Here is a 24,185-nt window from a genome sequence, read left to right as displayed (position 1 = left end):
GAGAGAGAGCTGCGTAAGGCGTGGGGGAGACGGTGGTTCTGTGCTGGCCGGCAAGAAACGCCTCGTGGGGTTGAAGTAAACAACGGTTCACCTCCAACTACAGGAGGGGGAAGTGAAGAGCCTTCCTCTCACTGAACGGCCCTTGCCTCCCGAGCAGCGTAACGTCTTTCCAGGGCAGCGAAGTCAGACTAGTGGCGCTGCAGGCGTCTGGAGGACGAGCAGAAGGGGAGGCGAAGAGGCCGAGGAGGAGCGGTTGCCATGAAGCCCAGCGAGAAGCAGGGGGTGGCGGCCCGAGGAGACGACCCCTGGAAGGAGTGTGTGGAAGTGGCTGTGCAGTTGGCGGTGCGGGCGGGACAGGTGAGTCGAAGCGGCGTGTCCTGGCCAAGTCGGCGCCCTCTCAGCCGAGCCTCCTGTCTGGTGGGTTCTGGGCGAGGGGAGCGGCGCTTTGCTTCTTCCGGGGTTTTTGAAAAAGGCTTGTGCGCGCTGTGGTGTTAAGTTGAATGCGTTGGCAACAACGAGTCGAAGCTTTGGGTTGAGTTGAGGTCCCTGACCTCGGCTTTTGAAAGTTTGGCACGTGGCACTGCCAATCTGCTAAGGTCTGGTCTGTGCACGTTTAGACTGAACGGGTCTTACTTCCGTGCATGGGGTTGCAACGCAGTATGTGGATTCCTTTTGCTGTGAAGAGGAAGTAAGGAAGAAACGGCGGCCGGGGTGGGGGGTAGATATACTGTTTAGGAGTTGAACTCGAAGAAGGTGAGGATATGGATTGAAAAAATGGATGAAGAGATTCAGCCGAGTCAGCGCAAATGAAGTAGTAAACGCAGGCTACCTGGAGCTCTCTCTCTCACACACACACACACAAAATAAGCTGTCAGTATTTGATTTAAAAGTGTTCTAAAACATCCCACAAAGAGTTGTAAGAACGCTCATAAAATGTAGCCCATTATTCTGTGAACGTGATCTGTTATTTTTGACTGGACATTATATGATGTGGCAAATGAAACATTGCATTTCTGTGTGTTGAATGTAAAGAATATATTTTTATTGAATTCAGCAGCACCATAGGTTTTGTGCCTTTTTTCTCTCTGTCAACGTTGAACGTTCCAGTTTAAACAGTGAGGATATAATCTCTTCAGTAACAACCAAAAGGTGGAGTGCATTGAGGAGAGATTAATTTCTGGTAGTTTTAGGTGGTTTCTAAGGTGTTAATAGACTCAAATGTCTGGTAAATAGTAGTAAAGTTATAGTAAAGAGGATGTCCTTAACAATATACAGAGTAGTTTCCCTCCAACTCACTTATCATTAGTCTAGTTCTTGTATATCTACTTTTTTAAATTGAGTAATTCATATATTCTCATAGGTGCTGTCTTCTCCATTGTTTGTTCTGCTTACATTTTGCAACAATGACCAGTCCACTGATAAGACATTCTGGAATTGGCCCTGCTTGGAAAGAAAAGTGGTCAGATATTTCTAGATGTTATATTTCAAATAAGGCCGTGCAATCTTTTTTCCTGTTCCTTGTATGTATTGTGCCCATGAGGGTTTTCTGTTTTGAGATGACTCAAATTGTCTCATTCCTAAACTTAAAAACTACAAGGCAAAGAAAAGAAAATGTAATCTGTTACATTATATTATGCAAGGCTGGCCTCAGTTAGTGATTGGATAGTAGACCAACAGCGAAGATCAGGGTTGCAGAGACAGCCAATGGCAAACCATCTCTGTTAGACTCTTGCCACATAAATTCCACTAGGGGTTGCCATAAGGCAGCTGTGACTTGAGGGCACTCTCCACTTCCACCACCACCACTGTTGAGTAGCGTATTCCAAATTTACCCAGGTATGAAATTATGATATAATTTGAGACATTTACTTTTGTGTAAACATGATTCACAGTGGGTCCACAATATTGTCCTGCAAGTTACATAGAAAATAAAATGCAAGATGCTAGGTAGCAATTTGATTGTTGGAGCAGTTTAATATGTAACACGGGAGTAAAAGGCCAAGTAGCTTCTCTAGTTAGTTTTACTTGCTATGATTGATGTACTCAGCAGCTACTTGCTGCTGAAAAATCTCCAATGGGCCACTGCCTTTGTTCTGAAAGGGTAGGGAGTAGGCAGCACTCTTGCATGTTTTTGGATTTTTCTTCTCCTCAGAAGTTTGGGGTTAAAGGGTTCATTTTTAGCAGTAGATTAGAAAAATATGTGGTGTGGCGGCTGGTAGTTGTCATGGATTGGATTTGACCTGTCAATCTCCAATTGTCTGCTGAAGAGCATGGGGGTGTTTATTGTGTGTTTATTAAAAAGTGCATTCCACTGAATTCATTAAGTCTTGCTACAGAGAAGGGTAGCAGTCCTATGCACAGTTGGTTGAATGCAAGACCCACAGATTTGTTTCTTGATAAATGCCTGAAAGTTGTGGTACAGATTCTGCGGAACTGGAGCATTTGATTTAGAGGGTGTTGATATTGTAAAGTAAGGGGCACTTCTCCTTCTTTGTTAATTTCCTTATGCCTCAAAAAACATGCTCTGTTTCCTTTGCATTCACTAAAAGATTTCTCTGCCTCTACCCTTAAGGGCAGTATCTGGGTATATTACATTGTCTTTTTGTCTGCATTTCTCTCTGTCTCTGTTTTTAGTTCTTTACAAGCTGAATGAAAAGGAAGAAAGCTGTTTAACAGTATGGAGGTGGGTCGGGAAGTAAAAAGCATCTGGGGGTGCTTGACTATTTTTGTTTCACTGACACCTTGTTCTATAAATAACTCCTTATTCATTATTGATGATACCAAAATACAGCAAATACTGTTTTACTTCATACTTAATGGCAAGCCAAAGTGTATTAAAGGCAATTAGTTCATTCATTTAACAATTGTAGTGTATGAAACTGAAACTTGAGATTCAGGTTTATATTGAATTTGTATTTGTTATCGTTACACACAGAGCCAAATATGATACTATCATGAAGCAAAAAGGCCTAATACCAATTTTCAGTGAAATAAATGTCACCCCTTTGACATTTGTTATATTTGTATAACAACACTACCATAGCTTCATAGAAGCAATTTTTAAATTTTTATTTATCCACCTTTCTCACTGAAATCCAAGGAGGATTACACAGTGCAAACGTTCCCCAGTGGGGGAACATTTTAACCTTCCAGGACATTCAGTTGTTGACCTAAAAGTAGCAGTTATCCTGCAGAGGAATTTCAAAGGGAGATTAGAAATAGAAACTGCTGAATTGCAACTGATAAAGAAACTCAAGATAATGCATCCACCTGGACTGAATACAGACCTAAGCTTCCTGTCTCATTACTAATGCTGATTTCTCCACACTGCATACCCCACCATATCCAATCACGCCTGCTATTGACATTCGGCTTCTGTAATCACTCCACTCTCCAAAATATAAGGACAGATGGACTCGCATTCTAGCAGTATCTGAAGAAGTGAGCTGTGGCTCATGAAAGCTCATACCCTACCACAAATTTTGTTAGTCTTATAAGTGCAACTGGACTCTTGCTCTTTTCTGCTACACAATGCAAATGAAATACAATACAATCAACAGGTCAGACATTCACCAAGCAAGTACAATAATGAACAACTGTTAGGACATTCAGTGAAACAGATACAACAGGGTACAGTAGCAGAAAATTTGAAAATAAGCATAAAGTTAAGCATAGAGATGAAATCTTTCTGAAACAACTTATAACTAATTTTTACGACATGTTAAGCAGCGTGGAAACTCCCTAGTGGCATACAGTATCCAATAGTATAGTATGTAGTCCCTGTCCCTATCAAAGCATCCATCTGAGCTATTTCTTATGAGACAGTCCTATAATCTGGGAAGAAAGCCCTCCTGAATAATTCAGTTTTGCATAGTTTGCAGAAAACTAGGAGAGTGAGAGCTTTCCTGACCTCCTCATGCAGACCATTTCATAAGGTGAGGGCCACCACAGAGAAAGCATGTGTGTGGGCAGCTGTTGATTTTGCCCAACTGCAGGATAATATCTGCAGAAGGCCCTGTTCAGATGAACGAAGTTGTTGTGGCAGAACATGGAGGAGAGGCCATCACACAGATATGAAGGGCTTTGAATGTGGTAGTCATGACCTTGAATTGAGCTGGTAACTGATGGAAAGCAAGTGACTGCAAAATGAGTGTGATATGCACGCTCTGTCAAATTCCTGAGAGTGAGCAAGCTGTCCTGAAATAAAAAAGGAAAAGATCAAAACCCTGTAATGCTTTGGATGAGTGTTAGCTCTATAGATAAAACATGTTGCTTACTAATTTGACTATGAATTCACCATATAAATGGGAACATCATGAAACAACGTAATTACTTAAACATAATATCATTAAGTGAAATCTAGTAAAGTCAAAAGCACAACAGGAAGTCAAAATCTTTGGTTAGGTTGAAAAGCCACCCCGATCCTTCCTACATATCTGTACAGAATGATCTGCCGTTAGTGCAGCTGTCATGTCCTATACCAGCAAAGTGTCACTTCAGAACTTTTGTGTTGGCATAGATTAGCGGTCTTAGCCTGAGAACTAGGCTTTATAGCTCCTTTATAGTATCATACAATTTTTGTTGCATGATTTGAGTCAGTTGACTGTTGCATATTGACTTGGTATTCACAAAATTGAAGGCGGAACTTTAAAATTTTGTTTTTTCCTATCTAGATTATTAGAAAAGCTTTCACTGAGGAAAAACGAGTGTTCACCAAAACGTCTGCAGCAGATCTTGTGACAGAAACTGATCACTTTGTGGAAAACTTAATTGTTTCTGCTCTGAAAGAGAAGTTTCCCTCTCACAGGTATGTCTGCATATGGTACTATCTGATGCATGGCATGTTTGAACTGGAATTCAGAGCATTATTCCAAGATTGAAGATGCACAGAATATCAATAGAAGCAGAGTTGTTTTAGCATAACAATGTGTGGATGGGAAAAATGTCTCTCTTACAGATTCACGGTGTCATAGAGTCAGAATGAGCTTCAGCAGTATGTCAGACATATACTTGGTGATACAACCAAGTCAGTTGTCACATAATGTGGGGGATATCCCATAGTTTCAAGGTGCAGTGTTACAGACTGTTTTTGATTGTAACACATGAAATAATATGCAAAAACAGTTTGTCTGTAAATGACAGTAGGTACACATGGCTGGTAGGGAGCCAACATGAATAGCAATTTCAGATCCTGGTTATCTTCCTAATATAAGACATCTCCTTGATAGATAGAAATGAGCCAAAAAGTATGCTATGATGGACTCAAATTTGGTCATACAGCTTTCCAGTGAATAAGGATAGCCAAGAGAATTGATGGGGAGAGAGAAAACTGGAGATGAATTTTGAAAACCTTTGCAAGAAACTATGATAAGGGACATTTTGTTTTCCTACTATAATAGTTAGAATAACAGTAAAATTCTTTGTAGAAGTGGCTTGTACTGGAGAATGGAATATTAGGTCATTTTCCATGAAGTTCCTTTCTTGCTGGTCCTAGGGTGGGACAGTCAATCTTTCCTATTGTCTTCGTGGGCTGAGAAACACAACTTGGTGGGATGAGACACACAATTGGAATATTAGGATTGAGGGGTACAACTTGTTTAAAAAGAACAGACCAATAAGGAAGGGTGGAGGAGTAGCACTATATGTTAAGGATGTATATACTTGTAAGGAAATACCAGAATCTGAGCATGGAAGGTCAATTGAGACCCTCTAGGTAAAAATAAAAGGAGAAAGAAATAATAGTGATGTTATGCTGGGGATCTGCTACAGACTGCCAGGCCAGGCAGAGGACTTGGATGACATACTCCTAGACCAGATTACAACATTTTCAAAGAGGCAGAACAATAGTCATCATGGGAGATGCTGATTACCGTGATCTGCTGGAAGTCAATCTCTGCTAAAAACATAAGATCTAATAAATTTCTGACTTGTCTTGCTGACAACTCATCTTCCAGAAAGTAGAGACAAAAACAAGGGGGTCTCCTATTTTGAATTTGACTCTTATCAACAGTGAAGATCCGGTTGGAAAAGTGAAAGTAGTGGATATCCTGGAAAGTAGTGACCATGTAATTTTGGAATTTAAGATCTTGGATAAGGGAAAAGCTGAACATAGGCAGACATATAGGTTGGATTTTAGAAAAGCTAATTTTACCAAGCTTAAAGTCATGCTGGGGAGAATCCCATGATCAGAAAAACTCAGGGCAAAAGGAGTTCGAGATAGGTGGGAGTTTCTTAAAAGCAAGATAGTGAAAGCACAATCACAAACTATTCCAGTGAGAGAGAAAAATGGGCCGTATCTAAAGAAGCCAGGGTGGCTCCATAAACAGCTTTCTAAAGATCTGAAAATTTTAAAAGACACATTTAAGAAATGGAAGGAGGTCTGTATAACCAAGGATGGATATAAACAACTTGCCAGTGCTTGTGAAGAGATGGTTAAAAAGGCTAAAGCTCAGTATGAGCTTAGGCTAGCAAGAGATGCTGAACACAACAAAAAAGGGTTATTTGGTTATGTTGGGAAAAGGATAAGGAAGTGTTAGGCCCACTGTGGGGAGAGGAAAGTGAGATTTTAATAGGTGATGAAGAGAGGGCAGCTCAATTCCTACTTTGCTTGGTCTTCACTTGCAAGGGGAACTATGCTAACCCTGACAAAAAGGGTGGACTTGAAGAAATGGAATTGCAGCTTAGGATAGACATTGAGGTGGTACATAAACACCTAGCATCTTGAAATGAAATCAAGTCCTCGGGACCAGATGAATTGCACTGTAGGGTACTACCGCCAACAAGTAAGAACTTAATTTGAATTTTCCCTACCTACACATTACAGGTTTATTGCAGAAGAAGCTACTGCTGCTGGTTCAAAGTGTGTCCTGAGTACCAGCCCTACCTGGATTATTGATCCAGTTGATGGTACCTGCAATTTTGTACACAGGTAAATGCATGAATAATTCTGTGAAACTTAATGCTACCACTCCTTATGTCCTTCTTGATGAAATAAACTCTTTTGTGTTCAGTCTGGTCAATGAAGCATGTGAGCATCTTCATGGTTACATTTTTTTTTTTGCATGATCAAATTTGCATATGTTCCTTAACTAATTCCTTAACTATATTATACTACATAAACAAAGATCAGACTGTTAATGAAGGAATAAATTCTGCATGCTCTGAATAATTGTGCTTTTTCATTTGGTGTGCTCCCAGCAGCACTGGCAGTATGAAGCCCAAAGTGAGAAGGAGAATAACTTTAGGAGGCAGACACTGATTAGCAGAAGAGTTTAGAACTACCATTGCTAACTTGGCAGCAGTGAGCATGGAGATTGGCGTCAGACTCAAGTGGATGGAAGTGTTGGGAAAATCCCAAAATAATGTGTATACTTCACACAGAAGTCATCTTCTAAAGATAGAATTCCATATGGAGATGCTCTTGACTAGACTGGCCCTTGTGCTGGAGCAGCAGCTGCCCTTCTGTCACAAGCCTGTTTGTCACTAAAAGTCCACTGTATGATGAGTACAGTGGGGATAAGGGCAGTTCACAGCTCCTTCCACAGCATCCTACAGTTTAAAGGAAATAAGTGCCTGAAAATCCAGACAGTGTTCCTTATTTCTGCCTCTACTATCATTTTAAAAAATGTTTTGTTATGAGTAGTTAAAAGAGAAATCAACAGTGCCAGTTTTCCTGGGGTATGCAAATAATGAAGACGTAGTAAGATTTTTTTTTAAGAGCTAGAAAGTAGGGATATATTGCTATTAATCAGCATTGTTGCTAGTAGCCAAAGATGTTGCAAGTCTGTGTACAGAAAAGTATTAACAAGTGCAACTTACTTTATTTGCACAGGTTTCCAACTGTGGCTGTTAGCATTGGATTTGCTGTTAACCAAGAGGTATAAGATAATGTTCTGTAAGTTGGTAAGACAGGCTTTAGCTGCAACAATTGGGGATAAGTGTAAAATTTTACCAAATATCCAGTGATTCTGATGCTGTCAAAATGCAACCTTAACAAATATAGACTTCATAAGCAGATCATGCCTTTAGGCTACAGCCAGATTAAGATCTGTGTTGATGTGCAGAAAGCTAAGTCAAGTCCATGTGTTGTATTGTTAACACCGAAACCAACCCTTCAATATCACGTGCAGTTTAACCAAAAGTTTTACTACGATATGTTGATTATTGATGGATAGCTTTACTGGGAACATTTAATAATGGCACATTTAATGATGGAACATTTAATGATTAATGTGGTGTTCCTTCTGCTCTCCCAAACTCCATAATATAGAACAGGAAGAAGAGCACATTGTGAGGAAAGCATTTAAAATTATCACGCATCTAAGATTCACCAGTGTTATCCGATAATGGGTGATAGAGAACAGAACTGGATTAGCACACAGTTTCACAGAGATGAGCTGGGTCTGATTGACTTGGGCTCCATTTTTCTAGTTTTCCAGCTACCACAGAGCCTCCTATGTGTTTATATGCAGCCTCATGTGCCTGCGTTTTCATAGCTGAAACTGCACATAATGGTGGCAAATGCATGCCTTCAGCAGTAGGTCACAGCCAAAAACCTGTAAAGTGGGAAGTGAAGGTGATTTGAAGTATGAAATAAGTGGAAGGGAGAGGGTTGAAACTGAACCTTCCCTAGCCTACTCCTATTTCTCTATAGCCCAGGGTTATTCACGTTGTGCCTATTAGGCACTAAGCAACACATGACTTTTGAAAACACTGGTCTGCCACCGTTGCAAGGAGTTCTGCTCTGGGATTGCAGGTGATGGAACATCAGGGCACAATGTAATATTGCATTTTTAAGCCAGTGGGTTCTGTGGCACTGTTGGTATGAGTTACCATTGCAATAATGCACACTGAGATGAGTATCCCAACAGTAAGCAGCTACTGACCATAACAACTGCCACATAGAAGCTATTGTAAACCTTTCATGTCCTAACATGAGAGAGCTGTTCATCTTGTGAGGAATTCCTGTTTTCATACTGTATATTCCTGACCGTGGTTTGAAAGCTCCATAAAATGGTGGAATATAGGTGGTGAGTTGCTCTTGCTTCTTATGAAAAGCACGAGTGGCTTTCCTGTGATGGCTGCAATATAAGAATCACCCCTAAGGTTAAATAAATATGTACAAAATATATTAGGAAGTGAGTTTATTATAGGATGTAAAGATGGAAGTTCTGGAGTAATTAAAATAAATTCTTTATCTCTAATATAAACTACCATTATGTATATGCATATAACTGCAATCTATAAGTTGTTCATACTGATAAGTATAATGCAAATTGCATTCATGTTTTTTTCTTTCTCAAAATCTTAAAGCTTGAATTTGGTGTAATTTATCACTGCACTGAAGAACGATTATACACTGGTAGAAGAGGTCAAGGCGCATATTGTAATGACAAAAGGCTTCAGGTATCAAAAGTGACAGGTTGGTTTAGATTTTGTTAGAACTCTACAATTGTGCATCTTTCATTGCCACTTAGATAATGCAAACAATCGATAGTCTTTGTTTTCTATACTGTATCTTAATAATTCAGCTTAAATGTAATAACTAGAATAGCCTTTTATAAATCATGGTAAACTTAACTACATTGGGACCAATGATCTGTAGTTCTTCAATGGCAGGTGAGTAATATAGCTGAACCAGAGTAATATACAGTTGATTCAGCTATCATGACTGGTTCTGGCATGAAGAGTCTCTGTACAATTGCCATACTATTATATTAAAGCATGGGTCTCTAACAGAAAGCTCATGAGCTACCAGTAGCTCAATAGTTGTCATGCATCCCCTAAGAGATTCAGGGAAAAGATCACAAAAATATCTTCTCTGGGATGTTTAAAAAACTTTTTTGCATAGGATTTTTGTTGTGATGTCTAGCTGATAGAGAAACACCAAAAATGACGCTTAGTACATGATCTGTTTCTAGGATGGAACAAAACTTGATAACATACCATGTGTGTGTATATATACATGAAAAAGAATTCTATTTCAAAAAAAGTTAAAAATAGAGATTGAAAAATACTTGGAAAAACTATTTAAGTAATATAAACCTACTGCTGTTTTATAGACATTTCAAAGGCCCTGATTTTAACAGAGATTGGTCCAAAACGAGACCCTGAGACACTGAAACTATTTCTTAGTAACATGGAGAGGTTACTGAAGGCCCAAGCTCATGGGTAAGATTTTTTTTACAACACTCACGGACCATCATAAAAATAAAAATTGACAATTTTATTAACATTTCAGTTAAGCTGTCATCCATTTAAATCCAGTGAACCTAATCAAAATCTATGCAAGTGCTCTGGTATCAAGTAACAGAGCTCCAACTGAAGCCAGGCTTTCCTATTCAGGTATCTTTACATACCGTGGTTCCTTGGCAGTGTCTCCGACATTGGAGTCAACACAAAAGCCTTTCTTTGTGCATGAGAAAACACAGTTAACTCCATGTTGCATTATCAAGTAGATCAGGATATATAAGCAATAATGTATAATCCACTTTGTATATGTAGCATAGCATTGTGCAAAATTTTGAAAATTGCTTCATAGACAGTTTGCGTATCCAGTTTTTATCAAGTTTGTGGTGTTCACAAAAGTGTTGTATCTCTGCTATCCATCCTTTCCTCCCTCTTCCCTGCTTGTCTATTGCAGCATTCGTGTAATTGGAAGTGCTACTTTGGCACTCTGCCACCTAGCATCCGGTGCTGCAGATGCCTATTATCAGTTTGGCTTGCATTGCTGGGACTTGGCCGCAGCTACTGTTATTATCAGAGAGGCAGGTGGTGTTGTCATAGATACTTCAGGTAAGCAAAATATGCTGCTAGGAGGAAGTAGTATAGATTCTTGTTTTAGGAAACACATACTATTGCTTTATTTACAGTCTGCCTTTCTCACTGATACTCAGGGTGGATTACACAGTGTAAGTCAATGCAGTTAATAGGATGAAAAATCTAATAAGCACTGTAATAGGACTGGGATTGTTTCAGATTTCTGCAGTGTAGAAACCTTAACAAATCACAAATATTAAATGTGACATGTTATACAAGCTGTAAATGATGTTATATAAGTAGAAATACAGTGCATTGGGAACAGCATAGTATGCACAGCATCTGATAACACATACTGCACGTGTGTGTGTGTGTGTGTGTGAGAGAGAGAGAGAGAGAGAGAGAGAAAGAGAGAGAGAGAGAGAGAGAGAGAGAAACAAACCATCAAGTCACTTCTGACTTACAGTGACCCTATGAATTAAGGACCTCCAGAATGTCCTGTCATTAAGCCTTACCCACATCTTGCACACTAGGGGACATGAGTGAATCCATCTCATGCTGGGTCTTCATCATTTCCTAGAATTACTGTTTTTTCCTTTGAGTCTTGTCTTCTCATGATGTGACCAAAGTATAATAGCTTCAGTTTAGTCATTTTACTTCTAGGAAGAATTCAGGCTTGATTTGATCTAGGACCTACTTATTTGCCTTTTTGATGGTCCATGGTATCTGTAAAATTCCTCCAACACCACATTTCAAATGAATTATTTTCTTCTTGTCCAATGTTTACATCTCTACATAGTAATGGAGAATGCCATAGTATGAATTATGTTGATCTTAACACATATTATACATAATAATAAAATCCACAGACCCATTCCCTTCCTTGAAATATTTCCTGAACCAATCTGTTATAATATAGCCCTATGACTTTTATAAAAACACCCTCCTGAACAATTCTGTTCTACATACTTTGCGGAATGCCAGAAGCATGGGAGCCTTCCTGATCTCCTTAGGCAGGATGGGCCTCTACAAGAGAGCACCTATGTGCAGGCACTTGTAGATCTTGTCCATTTGTGGGGTGGTATCTGCAGAAGGTATCAGCATGCTCAGATAAGCAAAGTTGTGATAGTGGAGCATTAGAGAAGCGGCAGTTCTGCAGATATGTGAATCCAAGGCAATGGAGGGCTATGTATATGATGGCCAGTACCTTGAATTGAACTCAGTGGCTGATGGACAGTTAATAAAATGACTGCAGAATGGGTGTAATATGCATCCTCCAGCTAGTTCCTGATAATAACCTAGCAGCAGCATTTTCTACCAACTGGAGTCTCAAAGTTGACTTGGAGGAAAGACAATGTAGTATAGGTCTCAGTGTTTCTGTGACATGGACCCAAGTGGTAGGATCAGCCTAGCAGGAGGCCATCATCCAGGCTAAACGAACTTGAAAGAGCTTCTTTCAGCTTCTCCAGAAATAATGCTGGATCCAGTATAACCCCAAAGCTCTTAACCGAGTCAGCTGAATCCCATCAAAAGAGGGAAACACAGTATCCATCAAGACCTCAAGTTTCCTAGACTGAGTTACTTCCATTTGTCAAGGTTCAGTTTCAATTTGTTCATTCACATTTAACTATGGCAGTCGGGCAGTGACTCAGGACCACTATTGCATCAGCCCAGTCTATGCCTGGTGTGAGCATTCAGGCAGACAGGTGAGATTTTTTACCACATTCTGGGATCTTTAAGAAGGGAAATACCTTATTCACTAAAATACATACTCGGTTCACATTGCACGAGGCATTAGAAAACTATCAAAATACTACATGGCATTACAGACTAAAAAACATAAAAATATGAAACTAACTAGATTATACAGTCACTGGTATTACCTTAGCATTCTCTTGCCTGGAATCCTGCAGGAATTTTGAAAATAGAGGATGGTCAAGACCAATCACACCTTTGTTTGCATGCTGCTCAGATCTTTTAAACCCTTCCTGTCCCAGCTGGGAGGGTTTCACTTTATCATGAAATTTGGAGTGGGTCCCATTTGTACTATTCTGCACCCCATTTCTCCAGTAAAGAGACATGTCCCAAGCTTTTTATGGCCCCACTCACTATATCCAAATAGCCATCCAACTTGCCCCTTCCTAGCAGATGGGCACATGGTCATCCCTATTTTGCCCATTTGTCCCCACAAAGGAAACTTGTCTACTCTCAGCTTGCAATCTGAGACATTTATATTTCCATTCCATTCTGTGAGATCAGGGCCTCCTCAAGTGCTAATTGTGGGTCCTGCATCTCTCTCACAACAGAAGCAATGAGGCATGGTTTTTGTTTTGCATTCAGGTGGAGATCATCAATGAAAGCCACCGTTGCTATTTTTCTCCTATAGCCCAGCCTGAAACCAGACTAAAAAGGGCCCAAACCACATAGTTATCCAAGAAGACCTGGAGTTGGTCCACTACCACTTTGTCATCTTGCCCAGAAAGGGCGATTAGAGACTGAATCAGATCACTTTTCTGTGGGAATGGTGTTTTAAGTAGTGGAGAGATAACTAGCTCTTTGAGTACCTGTGGAAAGGGACCGAGTGAGTGACTGATTTATAACTCATTAATGTGGTCCTTACATGATTTTGGCAGAATGTACAAGGATTGCAATCATAAGTGGTAGCCTTCACAGATCCCAGGAGCCTGTGAACATCCATCATGGTTAGAATGGTTCATAACTGAGCTATTTCAGCTGCTTGAGCCGTGTTACAACCAGCATTCAAATCAGAATGTAGTCAAGAGATTTAATTAGTGCAAAAAAAAAACTTTGCAAAAGCATCACAACTCATTTCCTGTTCCTGAGGCAATAAAGGCTCAAGTTGAGTTGATGCCAAGATATCTTACATAATTGGGATGGTTGTGAGTTGGCTGATGTTAGCGAAGAAGTAACTACTTTGCCGTTGTTACTGCTGATTCGTAGATCTTCCAGTGAGGTCTATAGAACACTTATCAGATTCAGTATTGTTCTAGAGGATTCCCAGACCTGTCCATGTCACCCAGTTCCATCCTACAGGGCCAGGTTTCACCCCAACAGTGGGAGAGGTCCACAAGACGCAGCCTTGTCAGTAGCTTCTATGAGCTTCATGTTCCAAGCTTCCACTGCAGCCTCAACAGAGCATCTGTTTAGAATCCTAAAATCCCCCAAAGCATTCTGGAGCCTTTGTGGGCATACTACTTGAACTAAGCTACCACTCCTGTAGGGGACTATTTTAACTGGACTCCCAACGTTGCCTTGATTAGGCAGTGGTCAGACCATGGTTCAAGCCAAATTGCCAGCCCCAAAAACAAACCTTCTCTCTAAGGCTCCATTAAAAAGATTAAGTCCTGAGGTATGACCTCTTTGATGTGCCGGGCCTGTCATGCTTTCAGAGAGGCCCAGGGCAGCCATATAAAAACCTGGCAAGGCACCCTCAGCATGAATGTTGGAAGTTCCTCAGTACAATCTGTCTAGGGGCCTCCAGCACTATATGCGAGACTACCTCCACCATTTCAGACATGGTGCACCAGTAGACCAGCAGAATGCCTGATCTATCCTTAGTACTTCAGTGTAAAGAGCTTACAATCAATGCCAAGGGTCATTTGCGCTGGATTATTTGAAATTTGACTCATGACTCATGGAGGATTATGCTCTCTCCTCCTCCTTGGCCACTAGAGCAATGTTGATGAAGGATGGCATAAACAGACTGAAGTAACTGGGATAATTGCACTGCATCACTTTCTTCTAAACATGTCACTGTTACACAGGTCGGGTCAACTTCCTTTTCCTGTAACCCTCAGTATAGGAATGCAGTGCAGTTTTGTGATTCACCCAGAAGAGGCAGCCCATCCCTCTGAGAGCGCAACATGGCGGGAAGCCCAGGCTAGGATCAGGCGTTGAGCAGGCAGCAATGCCCACACCCCCTCTTCACCCAGCTGGGATCTTGAGTGGAGCAGGTGGCAATGCCTGCTGCTGACTTTACCCAGCTGGGATCAGGAGCGGAGCAGGTGGCACTCATAATCCCTCCAAATGTTGTTCCATTATATCCCCCCCCCTCCCCCATGGAATGCTGGAACAATTGTTTGAATCTTCATTGAATCTTGAACGGGAGGGTAGGTTGGCGCAGCCCTGATGAATGTAAGTGACTTTTTCCTGTGGTCCAATTCTTCTCCTTTATAGGTGGCCCTCTAGACCTAATGTCATGCCGAGTGATTGCTGCAGGTACCCAAGAAATGGCTGCATTCATAGCTCAACAAATACAGACTATTCATTATGGAAGAGATGATGAGAGTTGACAGGACTTAAAATGTTTCTGAAAATACTGAGGAACCTGCCCTTTAAACTACTTCACTTCCTTCAAGATGGCTTACTTATAAGATAAATGGCTTAAAGGTGTGCTTTCTTGTACTGTCTGTGTTTCAAAAATGTTAGGACAAGTTTTTACTGGCATTATAGGAAGGTGAAGGGAATTTTTTAAATTTTGTAAGCTTCTGGGCTCTTTTTTAAATAAAAGTTTATTTCACCTGCACTTTCATAAATATGTTATAGGCATTGTGGACTGAGTTAATTTCTTTCTTCTTTGAATATAGAAGAGGCTGTTTGTAACAATGCAGTTAAAAAGAAAAGGCTAATTTTGCAGATCTCAGGTCAACTATATTTTGTTCTGCAGCAGGGAACAAGTAGTTTACATGGTGTGCCTAAAATATCCACATCCAACAGTACTTGAGAAGACAGTTAGCTCTATCATAAAAAACCTATATGTATTGGATTAGATTCTTATTATTTCTGTGGTGCTCAAGAGTGCTTACAGTACATATCCTTTGAATTGTGTGTTGCCTTTCTATAATTAATATAATTGGTTATGCTGAGCAGAAGGTGAAAAATTATTTTTTCTTATAAAATTGTTCAGTGATTCCAGAAGCATAATATTTAGCAAAATTTTAAGTTATATCAATGCAATAGGATCTGACATCAGTATTTACTTGGTAAGGGCATGACAGTTTTAGCCTAGTTATTGGCATTAAGCACAAAAGTTGGCTGAGAGCCAGTGTGGTATAGTGGTTAGATTGATGGCCTAGAACTGGGGAGACCCTAGTTTAATTCTGTACCCTTCCATGAAGCTTGCTGGGTGACCTTGTACCAGTCACTCTTTCAGCCTCCATGAGGTTTTCCGGGTAGAACAGAGGAAGAGAGAACCATAAAAGCTCCCCCAAATTCCTTGGACAAAGGGCATCATGAGGTAGGTACCTGGTACTGCTATCTCTAAACTGCATGCATCAGAAAGGAACTACCCAGTATATCAAACTTTAGTAAAGGAAGGTTTGCATAGCCAAATGCCAGCGTTGGAGGACAGTTTTTGTGGCTCCCATTACAGGATATGTGATTGAAAGATTTAAAGACAGGCTTGGTGATAGAATACATGCAGAATTTTTGGGAACCAAGCAGAATGATGCCACTTTAGCCTAGCTCTAACTGAAGTATGTTGTATCTATGTCTAGAATCATAGTCGAACAGCAGTTAAGGTACTGATATAACAATGTTCCTATTGCTACGACTACTACTACTACAACAAAAAAAAGATTCTGCACTTAGAAAATTAGCATTACAAGGACAGCATCTACATTAGCTTCCCCTCTGGAAGAATTAATATTTAGAAGCAAGGTGAACCTGCAATTGTCTGCTGTAACTATGGGAATAGAATGCTGCTGGTTATTTGTAGAATCTTTTCCAGGTACAGTAGATAGATTGTATTAGGGCTGTTGTTTGGATCTCAGTACTAAAAAATAGTGTTTGCTGATAAATGATATTCAAAGGGATAGATGTTTTTAGTAAAAAGGTTCATTATATTAAAATCTGAGATTTGCAGTATAATCCTAAAAGAGTTTTTAGGTAGGTAGTCATGTTGGTATGCAATAGAAAAGCAAGATTTTAATCCAGTAACCTTTAAAGATCAAGCTTTCCAGGATAAACTTTTCATGACTCTCAAAAGCTTATACCTTGGAAATCTTGTTGCTTAAAGGCACTATTGGATTCCTAAAAAGAGTAAACCTCATTGACAAGACCTCAGTAGGCTCTGAGTAGATCTTCTTAGGATTGCTGTTTTAGCCATTTGCCCCAATATATATAGTTCTAGGACTTAACTTTTTCCAGAGAAATGGAGAGGGGAGTGTTTTCTTCAACAAAGGTGTGCACGATTGCAGGAATGTTGCTTTGAGCGCTCCACTGTTAAAACAAAATATATTTAAAGGTTTGCAAAATGATAGGCATTGAAAAGTAGCTTTGGTGCTTTTTTTTCAAAATGAAAAGTGTGTCTCTACCATTTCTCCAGTACTGAAGCTGGGGGAAAGCAAAGCCTCCTAAGAAATAATCTTTTAAAATGCCTTCTGAAAATATTCAGTAGATGCTTGTGAGTCAGTCGTTCGCTCAGTCATATTCCATCGGTAATGAATGTTAAATCTATGTAACGTCTCATTTCCCAGGTGCAAAATATTGCAATTTGAGTGCTTGAAAAATGTGATCTCAGATGGGAAACCTTGAGGAAGGTGCATAACAATCATCATTTTATTATGTAACTAAACTAGTATGCCAAAAGACCTTTCAAATGTAGGTGCTAAAGACCAGAACCAATTTCATAAGCTTCTTCTTTTGAATTGCTCAGCTCTTAATTTCTTTATATGTCTGCACATAAAAGGAATTGGGGAGGAGTTATACCTAATTCTTGTGCCAATGCTAAATCCATGCCGTATTTGAATGATCACGTAGTAACTTCTGGTTCATAGAACTGCCAACTCCTTTCCAGAAAGATGCCTCTGTGCCTGTCCCACCTATGTGGTAGTGATAAAGCCTCTCTAATCAATGCATCCTGAAGAATGGGAAATCTATATACATTGAATTTTTTCCTGTTTTACAGTCATTAGATATGGAAATCTTAGGAACAGGTCAGCAAACTTGTTTTTCAAAGTCGTTTTCAAAGAGTAAACTCACAATTTTTAGTAAATAGATAACTATGGTAGATTGTAAAGAATAACTGTAGACTGTGCTATCACTACATTATAAACATGACATTATGTAACCATTGCAGTCCAAGACTGCACAGAATGTAATACTGAAACTGCAGGTACTCTTGAAAATTAGATATTTTGGCAATGTACTTAAGTTTAGAGGTGACATTGAAAAATAAAAATCTGTTCTAGGTGAAAGTTTAATTTCCCAGGAAATATGTACATCTAAGCACTATTATATATTAAGCACTTTAGAGCCTTCAAAGCACTTTTCATACATTATTGTGAACTCCTTATAAAACACCTTGTAAATTACATTATTCTCCCAGTAGAGCTGATGTGAAGATGGAGGAATGGTGACTTGTCTAAGGTCATCTAGTGAATTCATTGCAAATGTGAGATTAAAACGAAGAAGGTTGGGGAGCGGACTTCACCATGCTACCCATTGGTATGCAGGCGATACTCTTCCCAATGTTATTCAACATCTATACATACCCCCTCGCCCAGCTGGCTTGGAGTTTTGGTCTAGTGTGTCAGTTTGCAGATTACATCCAGTTATATCTCTGTTAGATGATTGACCAGATGCCGGGCTGGATACTCTGACCAGGGCTTTGGAGGCCATGACTGGGTAGTTGAAACAGAGTTGACTTGAGGTTGAACTCTACAAAAACAGAGGTCCTGTATCTGAGCCATGCGTCGACAGGGTTGGGAATACAGCTCCCAGCCCTGGATGGGGCATCATTGGCACCTATGCCAGTGGTGAGGAGCCTGGATGTGGTCCCGGATGCTTCCTTGTCAATGGAGGCTAAGGTCATGGCGGTTGCCAGATTTGCATTTTTCTGCCTTCAGCAGATCAGGCAGCTTGTTCCCTACCTTTTGACCAGCAACCTGGCTACAGTGATCCAAGCAACACTCATCTCCAGATTAGACTACTGTAACTCACTCTATACAGGGCTGCCCTTGAGGTTGATCCGGAAATTACAGGTGGTCCAGAATGCAACAGCACACATCTTCACTCGGACGCGGTTTGGACACACACATGCCCTGTCCTGTGTCAGCTGCACTGGTTATCAGTTGAATTCTGGGTCAAGTTTAAAGTTTTGACTCTGACATTCAAAACCCTAAATAGACTGGGACCTGCATACCTATGTGACCACCTCTCGGGATATGTTCCCCAGAGGGTCCTTTGTTCAGCCAACCAACATCTTCTGGTGGCCCCTGGCCCCAAGGACGTTCTCCTAGCCTTGACCAGGGCCAGGACCTTTTCGGCCATGGCACCCACCTGGTAGAAATCCCTCTCTGTCAAAACTAGGACCCTGCGGGACTTGTTACAGTTCCATCGGGCCTATAAGACGGAGATGTTCCACTAGGCCTATGGTAGTGGTTGAGGCTTGGGCAGGCTACTTGGTTGGCTACTCTGCTGTGGCGTTGGTTTGCTGTTTAGCTGAGACCTCTGCAACCTGTCCTCTCTACCCTAATGAATTCCTGATGAGGTGTATTAACATCGCACATTGCTGCTTGGAAGGGGTTTTAATTTTTATATTTTGTATTACAGGTTTTATATTGTATTTAATGTTATTCTACTATTATTAATGTAGTTACACAACCTGAGCCCGCTCACGGGGAGGGTGGGCTAGAAATGCAATAAATTAAATTAACCCGCAGTGCCATTTACAGAGCTACACCCTTATATGTCTAATGACTTAAGTGGGCTTAGAAGGGTATAACTATTTAGAATTGCACTATAAGTATCTTGGCTGTTAAGCCGCACGAGCTCCTTGATTTAAAGGTTAGGATTGCAGTCTTGTATACTCACTATATAACATTTTAAATTATTGCCCATAATGCACTTACCAGCTGTAAGTTATCTATTTGTGAGTGCCACTTTTGGCTTGAGATAATTGAAATCCTAAAGGGAAGAAGGTGCTTGGGCATAATAATTGAACTTAATCTTTTTAAAAAATCACCCCTCCCCATCACCTGCCCTTTAAAAACAATAATACGTGGTCTCTTAACACTGGTACTTTTTTGTACACACATTATAGGAAGAATGTTCACTAGGAAGCATGTCCATACTCCCAACAATCATGTTAAGTATAGAGGGGAAAGTGCCATTACATAGTATTAAATATTTTGTACAGATCAAGTGTTGAATAAGGAGTGTTTGCCTCTCACTATTGTAACAAATGATTCTGAAAATACATGGATTTCCTTTAATAGCATCTAACTTAAGATTGAGCTATGCAAGAGTTATGATGGTCATACATGGTGACTGCTGAATTACAACTTGTGCACCATTACTTGTTCACCTTACTGTGAAATCTAGTAATCCATCTACCTCATACAGGACTATGAGGACTAATGTGTGGTTGTAGAGTTCTGTAAATGCTACCGCTTACCATGAGTAGTAAAATACAGCCTGTCTGTACGGAAACATGTATTCTCCAATAAAATCGTTGGTAATTGGTTGAAGACTGCATAAGTAACTACCTGTTATGATGTTTCATGACTTAGACGGTTATAAGAAAGGATTGGACGAATGAATGGAGAGCAGACCGATCAGTGATTACTAGCTATAATAAGTATCCTTAATTCAGAGTCCTGATCCTTTATCTCTTCTGAACGTGTGACTTTTTGTTGCACTCGGTTTTCCCAAAAGAATGTGCTGTGCTTACCTGATGCAAGTACAAACAAGAAGGAATAGCTGTTGCCCTTATGCCCATCTTAGCTTTACAGGGCCATTTGGTTTACCATTGTTTGGTGGCAGAGGTCTGGTCTAGTTGGACATTACCAGAAAAGATGCTTTCGCTATCAGCGATTACAGATGAAGTCACTTGTTTTGGCCATCAGTTGTAACAATAAAATAGTTACAGATACAAACAAGTGATTATATGGGTCCTAAATATTCAACTACATAATAAAAATACTCGCAGTAGTTTATGGCAGCCAACAACAGAGGCAGCCAGATTGTTAGCAGTTCTACTTTCTATTTGGAAATTAGAATAAAGTATCTTCTCTAACATTTACCACTTTCCCTGTTCCTTGAGTGTGGTACAAATATGATCAGTAATGTTTTTTTAAAAATAGAGTAGGTGTCTTACTACTACCTCTTGTCAGTGAATGCAGTATTTCAAATTAAATGGGAATTTAAATGGACTTTTCCCCATTCAGTGCATCTTGTGCAATGTGCTGGAATTTTAAAGTAATGGCTCTCCTTAATTTTTATTAAAGAGTGCATCTGTTCAATGTTATAGTCTGTACAGCTGCCTGCAGCAGTGGCATTTACTACTTGCTAATGAACATTATATGTTTTTGTCTAAAGTAAATCCTTTGAGTTAAATGAAGGTTATTCCTGGTTAAGTATTACATCTTATCAAGCTGGTAGATGTCATTAAACACCAACTAAATTTGTTGAGTCTTCAAAAACATTAAATGATATTTTCACAAATATAACTTAAAGACTTATTTCAGCAAGTGTACATAAAAATGCAGTGCTTGCTCCTTATATCTGCTGGAGTAAGTGTAGCCACTCTATTAAAATTAATGCTATTGTTTTATCCCAGACACTTAACTATGTTATGGTTTTAAGGGTGACTGAAACCATGAAAATGATGTGCTGAACATTTAGATTGAGAATTTACTTGTACTTTTACATGAAATAACATGTTTTTTCATAAATTTGTTACACAACCAATAGCTTAGAGTGAACACCACTATGGCTACTGATGTTCCACAGGCTGCTACTCAAACCCCTTTCATCTGTGTCCATTCTGAAAAATTACAAGATTTGAGCACAATCCAATGCTTTTGAAATATAGGGGCTTTGTCCTTTTTTAAAAAAGGAAATACACTATGCAGATGCAGAGACTTCCTCCATCTGTGAAAAGCTCCTCTTGAGAAAACAAGAAGCTTTGAAGCACTGGAGGGAGGAATAACAGCCATAGAGTGCATATAGGCAGATATAATGTTAAGTGCACATCCACAGCAGGCTCACCACTTAGCAAGTTTTGTTTGGATATACATTTTCTTCCCTTCTTTTGAAGTTACACAAAAGAAGTATCCTCCTGGCAGTTTCCTTTGACTTCATTAAAAAACACACACACACACATTCCTGATGGTTAAGGAACTCACAGCCTGAAAGCAATGCACATTAATGTGCTACAGTGAGCAGGGGAATATTGTCCTTCCTGTCAGCAGATGATCCCTAGCATGCAATACTGTCTTTAAACTTTTATTCTGATTTTTAAAGGAAATGGAAATGAGTATTTAATTGAACAAATATATGCGCTCTAAACTTTCTTTTAAAAAAAAAGTCTGAGCCATTGGGAGAAGGGGGAGGCTCAGAAGGACGGTAACTGTCCATGTACAAATGATGTACACGGACAGTTACAAAACAAATGATTTTGTCAAATGCATTGTAAAGGTGGGTGGCAACTTAACTAGAGCTACAGAAGATAAAATCACAGTGAGATCTGATATGCATGTATGTATAGAGATACCTACACTGTGTAAGTAAAACTTAAGTAAAAATAATATACAGGTACAAGAAGTGACTCCCATTTTTTTAAAAAAATGTAAGGGCAATACTTATTTCTCAAGTGACTAAATTCAGTGTTGTGCATTTGGATATGTTGTTTGATAACAGATTGGATAGTGTTCTGGCAAATTCTTGCAAACGTGCTATCTATAGGAGTTCTGTGTAATAAAATGTGAAACTTGAATAAGCTGGTACTTGATTCTGAAGTAAAAGTGAGAATTAAAATGTTTTGCTGTCTACACGTTTACTGTGCACTATCATCATGTTGCTTAATATTGGTTTGGGAATGGCACAACTCACTTTGGGGTATAAGATTTAGTTTAAGCCCACTTTTCTTCCAGTGCATTAATTTTTTTCAGCAGACCTCTATCTACTAATGGTCAACTTTAAGCTCAAATGGCTGAGCTAAAATAAAGTTAACAAATTGACTGAAGTCTTTCCGCTCAAAACTGCTTGTATGTTGTCTACTCATGCTATTTCTATTAAATGTTTCATTTAGCAATATGTCTTTAAGCAAAATTTATTTTAGAAAAGAATGGGGGAAACATTTACATGTGGCCACACAGCAAGAAATCTATTCTAGCCACTATAATGTTATTGTTATGACCAACTTGTTCCACAATAGTTTAGGCTTTGCTTTCTTTCTTTGTTTTAACCAATTATTTGGTGTTATTTTTGAAGAACCAGAGCTGGGTCCATATCTTTTTCCACCACAGACAGAAAAGCAGCTTGAAGAGTGGGTTTGAGTGGAAAATGGCTGGAAGCCATTACACTTTTAGGAAAGGACAAATTGCTTTAAAACCAATTTACCAGAGTTCAATCCTAACGAGACCAGGTGCAATAGAAGATAAATAAAATTTTAATAACTGTGTGAGGAGCTGGTGGAGCTTTTTAAAGAATGGCAAAGAACTTCTAAGAACACAATGTGGTTCCATTTTCTTGTGTTCTTAACAATGTCCTTGCAAGAATTGTATATGTGTTCACTTTCCACAAGTTCACCAAAAATAAAATTTAGTCTCAGTAACAACATAAAAAATAATTGCTGCTAAAAGAATAAGCAGGCAGGCCTGGTCTAGTGCTTAAATAACACTGGTGGGCCTGGTGAATTTTGCTAAGGAGGCCTGGGCACCACCCAACAAAGCACTGCTACCCCTCTTATTTAGCCACCTGCTAAGATTCAGAAGTCATGGCACTTGGAGAAGGACCTCCACTTACGGTCTGGGCACTTTCATTGGCGGCAGACCTGTCCTACAGAGATCAAATTTCCATACTGTTAAGGTTTTATAAATCAAAACTAGCCTCTTGAATGTATCCAGAAATGAACTGAATGCCAGAGAAGACTGCCCCCATATTTGAATTATATGATCAGTTCAGTGTCCTACACTTGACAACTTGACTGCTGTATTTTGAAGAATGGTGTATTCTTCAATGACTCATGAAAGTGCAATATGATAACCTGTGTTCTGCTAGTAAATAGGCAATATTGCACATACTACAACTCATAGAGGTGGGGGCACACAGTTAATCTGCATTAAGGCAAAACCTATTCCAACAATAATTTACAAACAGCCAGATACTGTTTCATAATGACAACTAACTGCCACTGTTCTGGCTTCACATTCTTGAGATGTGTGTGAGAGAATTGTGAGTGTCCAATTGATGCAAGCCTGGAGAATTCTGAACTGAGAGAATGGTAGGATTTAAACTGGGTTATCAGTTGGAAAAATGAGAGCTCAGGACTGAGGATGACAATCAGCCAAGGTGCTGTGAGGAAAAAATACTTGATGAAGCCCAAAACAACCAGTGAGGATAAAAAACACCATGCGTTGTCTGCTGTCAAGCATCCAGCTCTTCAGTGCAGTACTGGGGAC

At 39.7% G+C, this 24,185-nt stretch overlaps 1 protein-coding gene across 2 annotated transcripts; it reads left to right on the top strand.

The window, feature by feature from the left end:
- On the top strand, positions 1–22,551 carry IMPA2 (inositol monophosphatase 2). 2 transcript variants are annotated; one of them, XM_054985033.1, is made up of 8 exons: positions 1–357; positions 4,674–4,807; positions 6,824–6,928; positions 7,832–7,877; positions 9,313–9,421; positions 10,062–10,170; positions 10,643–10,794; positions 14,956–22,551. In XM_054985033.1, the coding sequence occupies exons 1-8, from the start codon at positions 259–261 to the stop codon at positions 15,069–15,071; spliced, it is 870 nt and encodes a 289-aa protein (XP_054841008.1). In that variant the 5' UTR covers positions 1–258; the 3' UTR covers positions 15,072–22,551. The 2 variants fall into 2 exon arrangements, with proteins under 2 accessions (XP_054841008.1, XP_054841009.1); XM_054985034.1 differs by lacking the exon at positions 1–357 and adding an exon at positions 2,633–2,683.
- The last annotated feature ends 1,634 nt before the right edge of the window (positions 22,552–24,185 follow it).

This window comes from Eublepharis macularius, chromosome 7 (assembly GCF_028583425.1).
Source record: "Eublepharis macularius isolate TG4126 chromosome 7, MPM_Emac_v1.0, whole genome shotgun sequence".
Taxonomy (NCBI): domain Eukaryota; kingdom Metazoa; phylum Chordata; class Lepidosauria; order Squamata; family Eublepharidae; genus Eublepharis; species Eublepharis macularius.
The sequence above is the reverse complement of the archived record's forward strand: the minus strand, read 5'-3'. Positions and strand labels throughout refer to the sequence as shown.

What these genes read in the sequence shown, in the direction of transcription:
- IMPA2 (XM_054985033.1), top strand. Translation starts at nt 259, where the DNA reads ATGAAGCCCAGCGAGAAGCAGGGGGTGGCGGCCCGAGGAGACGACCCC. An exon ending in TCAGGTATCAAAAGTGACAG is followed by an intron (nt 9,422 to 10,061) that starts GTTGGTTTAGAT and finishes GCTGTTTTATAG; the next exon opens with ACATTTCAAAGGCCCTGATT. An exon ending in TGTTGTCATAGATACTTCAG is followed by an intron (nt 10,795 to 14,955) that starts GTAAGCAAAATA and finishes TCTCCTTTATAG; the next exon opens with GTGGCCCTCTAGACCTAATG.